Genomic DNA, 4,913 nt, shown 5'->3' with positions numbered 1-4,913 from the left:
AGCACCTGATCTTGCGCTGCTGCCGGCTCTAAGAGGAGCACGCCCCCTCATCGGCCCCCCTCTCTTAGCGCCCAGCTCTGGGTCTGGGAACCTGGACCTCTCCAGGCCACCCGCGTGGCATCGAGGGCGAGAAAGAAGCGCACACACGCACAATTACTTTTGACGCTTTTCGGCCGTGCAAATCCCGCAGCGCTCAACTTTCCCGCCGCTGGAGGGAGCGGAGCAACTCTGGCTCCGCCCCCTGGCTGGGCCCCGCCTCCGCAGGTTGATGGCAGCAGCAGCTGGGACTGCAGCGGCGCCCAGCCCCGAGAGCCCCGAGTAGCGGCCGGAGCTCGCAGCCGAACACCCGGGCCCCAGACGCCGCGGACACCCGGAGAGGCGGTTCCGGCGCCCTGACGCCCCTCTCAGCCCCAGCGCGCCCCCAGCCCCCTCCGCAGAGGAATCGCAGCGTGAGCGCCTCTCGGCCAGCTCAGGACCAGGTACCCCCCACCACGCCGCCACCGCAGACAGCGGAACGGGCGGGGTGTCGCTGGAGGGGGCACAGGTCCGCGCCCCCTCCCCCCGGCCGCCAAATTCGGTCCCGGGCGGGGCAGACTTGGTGTTTATATTTGGATGGACGTCGGCCCTCGCAGACACCTCGTCTCACAAGAACGCAGTGCCGGGGCAGGAGGCCGGAGGAGGGTGTGGGAAGGCCAGGCCTCAAGCCTGGGGCTGCAGAAGCGTCCTGAAGGGCACAGGGATGCCCGGGGCTGGGGAGGGGCAGGAGTTAGTGGCTGGGCTTAGGAAGAGCTCTGCAGTGCCCCTGGGGAAGAGGTAGGGCAGGCCCTGGCTGGAGAAAAGGCACCTCACTCTCCCCACTCCAGCAAATCTGGCCCCAGGGGTGAAGAACCCCACCCCCAGGAGTGTTAGTAGGAGACAGGTCCCAGAGGAGTAGCGAGATCTAAAGTACGGTGGTCAAAAGTCAGAAGACCATGGTTAGGGCCTTTTGGAGAAGTTAGTGCAGAAGGGAGTGGAAGGAGGAGAGATCCACCTTACCCTATATCCCCACAATAACATGAGAGGAAATCGATGAAAACAGCAGGAAGAACTCAAGTTAGCTGACAGAAGGAATTTCTCCTTGGCAAATTTTTAGAAAAAGGCAAAGACCCATCTACCTGAACTATGCCAGAGATGCAGAGTTTACGATCTTGGAGGGCTGCTGTCCTAGCCCCATAGCTGGTCTTGGGCCAAGACCCCAGGGCCCAGGCCTCTGATATCTGAGAGATAAACTACTTCTGTGAAAAAGATGCTCATCCAAGGCTGGCAGTGGGAGGGCAGCCTGGCATTGAGGCTCCTCCCCAAACCACTTCAACGTCCAGGAAGCTTTCGAGTCCAGTTGGTTTCCATTGCACACCACCCCCCCAGTCTGTGTCTCTAAGGGGAAGTCAGGCCCCAAATTCTAGCTCCTTGCATTAAGTAGCACTTTATAGGTGGCAAAGAACTTTCCCATACCTTAATCACCTTGAAGAAAGCTCCCTGCTTCTAGGACCAGACTCTTTATTAACTTATACCCAACTCCTGGCCAGATACCCTTCTCACTTGCCATCCCGCCCACATACTCTTCCTCCCTCCCACAGCTCACAGGACTAAGGACCAAAGGCATTTCTGGGCACTGAGATCCTCCATCTCTGCCCCCAGCCATGAGCCGGCGCGTGGTTCGGCAGAGCAAGTTCCGCCATGTGTTTGGGCAGGTGGCAAAGGCTGATCAGGCCTACGAGGACATCCGTGTGTCCAAGGTCACATGGGACAGCTCCTTCTGTGCCGTCAACCCCAAATTCCTGGCCATTATTGTGGAGGCTGGAGGCGGAGGTGCTTTCATCGTCCTGCCTCTGGCCAAGGTGAGGGATGAGGGGAAGGAAGCAGGTGGGAGGACACTTGCTGTGGCTGGCCCCTGGAGACTCCTGACAGCAGCCTCTGTTCTCACCTAGTTCCCTTACTCAATCAGAAGGGCAGTTTGTATGGGTTGGCTGTTCCCCAAGCCTTCAGGGACATGTTGGGAGGCTCCCTCACCCTTCCCAGAGCAGCAACATCACAGTGGCCTGCACCCACTCACAGCCCAGCACCCTTTCCCAGCAGGGACCAGGAGGAGGTGCTGGAGATAGCTGGGAAGCAGTGGAGCCAGGGCCTGGCCAGATTCTCTTCCTATCTCTCCTAATGCCACACCCCCTCATGTTTTGGGTATGGGGATCTTTTTCCCCAGCCCAGGGTGACTGTTTAATTAAATCATACTCCAGAGCAGCACACTGAGGACAGGGTCAGGCTCTATCCAGAGTCCCTGGTCACCTCCCCACTCTGGTTCTTGCAGTGAGGTAGAATGAGAGCTAAGGACAGGGGGATACAATACATAAGGCCAGAGCCCTCCCTACCCCAGGGATGGGAGCCAGGCCATGACCACCACCTTTGCTGAGTAGTCTCAAGCCCCTCAGCCATCTCCACCCACAAGGATGGCCATCCCAAGGCATGACCTTGACCTGGATTCTGCACCTACACCTTATTAGGGGAGGCCCCACAGGTGGCAGGGTCAGAAAGAGGCCTGACAATAGCCAGTGACTCACTCCAGGACAATGCAGACACCATCCAAGGACACCATCCCCAGGGCTCAAATTTCAGCTGAAGCTGCCTCCTCCCCTGGTACAACTGTCATTCTAATGCCACACAGCCACCCCTCTCCCCTATTGCCTGGTCTAGGCCAGTGCCAGCCCCTGCAAAGTCCTCAGAGCCCCCCACAAACAGCCTGTAAAGACCAAAATAGATGGGCCCCAGCTCAGGTTGGGGGATAGCAAGTATCAAGAGTGCCCGCTGCTTGTGGTTGCAAGGTAAAGCCAATGAGATCTGCCAAAGGTGGCTAGGAAAGGGCTGTCAGGCACTGCACTATATGTATTATCTCACCTTGACCTCTTCCTCTAAGGGCTTCCCATAGACATCCCAACTGGGGGAACAGGCTCAAGAACAGCCTCCTCCAAGTAGGTGTTTTGGAAAAGCACTAAACTGAAAGTTCAAGTCTTGACTCTACCAGTATCTTGTTGTGTGTCCTTGATTAAGTCATATGACCTCTCTGTATCTGATTCCCCTATATTAAAGGACTTCAACTGTCTGCCTTCAATGAAGTACAGGAAGTAGGCTGGATGGGGTTGCAGGTTCAGAGAGGGATCCGCAAAGAGAAAATAGATGATAGAGAATTGAGATGTAAACAGGTCCCCTGCCCACCCCCAAAAAACACACAGGAAAGTGGTCCCACATCTTCTTCTCTGACTCCTCCAGACAGGGCGAGTGGATAAGAACTACCCACTGGTCACTGGGCACACTGCCCCTGTGCTGGACATCGACTGGTGCCCGCACAATGACAATGTCATCGCCAGTGCCTCAGATGACACCACCGTCATGGTAGGAGCCAGTTGGATGCTGCTGGGCACTGGGCAGTGGGCAGGGAGGGCTGCCTTACCTGTGCTAGGAAGGTGGTAAGGGAGGTGCTGGGTCCCAGGGCCCTGCCATGCCCAGCTCCCAGGCTATTTTTAGCTACCTGCCCACCCCCTCCCAGGATGCACTGCTTAGGACTAATTATAGCCATGGCCAACTTGGGGCCTGAAGAGCAGGGGGCAGTGTTCTGAAGTCTCCCTGCCGTGGTGAATAGAGAGATCTCTGAAGAGCTGGCAGTGCTCCCTCCTGGCTCCCAGCTTCTTTTGCCCTAGGCAGGCACCATCACATCTTGTTCTGCGTTTGATCCCACTCAAGAAAGCCAGTAGGGTTGGAGGGGTGGGGCAGGGGGAATTAAGGGAAGAACAGAGGGACAAAGTGACTTTTCATCCCACCCACCCTCTGCCTTTTCCTCCTACCCAGGTGTGGCAAATTCCAGACTATACCCCTATGCGCAACATTACAGAACCCATCATCACACTTGAAGGCCACTCCAAGCGTGTGGGCATCCTCTCCTGGCACCCCACTGCCCGGAATGTTCTGCTTAGTGCAGGTCTGGAGGCCTAGGAAGGAGTCTTTACTGTAGATCTGGGGGCAGGGGTGGTAGAGGCAGGGCCCAGGTGATAGTGCTTGTCCATTCTGGGCAGGTGGTGACAACGTGATCATCATCTGGAATGTGGGCACTGGAGAGGTGCTCCTGAGTCTGGAGGACATGCACCCGGACATCATCCACAGCGTGTGCTGGAACAGCAATGGTAGCCTCCTAGTCACCACCTGCAAGGACAAGACCCTGCGCATTATCGACCCCCGCAAGGGCCAGGTGGTGGCGGTGAGTGCCTGGCCTGGCCATTCCCCAGCCCATACCCTGAGGACCAGTGGTCAGGCCCCTATACTTAAAACCCTCTGAGCCCCTGGTCCCAGCTCTTACCTCCCCCACCCCAACCCTAGAGACCAGTGCTCCCACTCCTAGACCCCAGCCCACCATGTCTGCAAACAGCTCCCTGCCTCAAGTAAGCCCCCAGACTGCAGTTATCTGCCCCACTCTTCCCTCCCTTCCCCATTCCTCTCTTAGGAGCTCAGAGGAGGGCTCCTCGATTTGTGATTGAGAAGAGGAGAAGCTGCAAACTATCCTCCCACCAGAACCTGCATGAAACCTGGGCCCCTCACCTATCAGCTGGCACCCAGAGCCATCCTCTGGGGTCTGGGGCCTGACATTGGCTGGCAGGCAGACTCCTTCCTACCGTAGTTGACCCGCTGGATGGGAGAGAGGGGGCAACCTTCGCGTTGCTGGTCCCAGCAGAGTGCCCTGGGAGGGCGGTAGCACGTGCCTTACCTACCAGTCTAACACGGGGCGCGCGCGGCACGTGCAAAATCTGCACCGAGTGCGCTTGGCCGGCGGGGGCGGGCTGGCGGGCGCTCTAACCCACTAACCCCGCGAGCAGGAGCGAGCCCGGCCTCAC

At 57.9% G+C, this 4,913-nt stretch overlaps 1 protein-coding gene across 3 annotated transcripts in view; it reads left to right on the top strand.

Moving 5' to 3' along the window:
- Positions 1-110: 110 nt before the first annotated feature.
- Positions 111-4,913, top strand: part of CORO6 (coronin 6) — an 8,100-nt gene continuing 3,297 nt past the window's right edge. For 2 of the 3 annotated variants that reach the window (XM_006925031.3, XM_025041781.1), the window contains exons 1-5: positions 111-479; positions 1,617-1,877; positions 3,301-3,423; positions 3,877-4,006; positions 4,101-4,282. In XM_006925031.3, the coding sequence (XP_006925093.1) occupies positions 1,680-1,877; positions 3,301-3,423; positions 3,877-4,006; positions 4,101-4,282 (633 nt within the window). In that variant the 5' untranslated portion in view covers positions 111-479; positions 1,617-1,679. Of the gene's footprint in view, positions 480-763; positions 1,878-3,300; positions 3,424-3,876; positions 4,007-4,100; positions 4,283-4,913 lie in introns of those variants that run through there. The other variant, XM_006925032.3, reaches the window with a different exon arrangement.

The sequence above is a fragment of the Pteropus alecto genome, unplaced genomic scaffold (assembly GCF_000325575.1).
Source record: "Pteropus alecto unplaced genomic scaffold, ASM32557v1 scaffold98, whole genome shotgun sequence".
NCBI classification, from domain to species: domain Eukaryota; kingdom Metazoa; phylum Chordata; class Mammalia; order Chiroptera; family Pteropodidae; genus Pteropus; species Pteropus alecto.
This window is presented reverse-complemented; position numbering and strand designations above follow the sequence as displayed.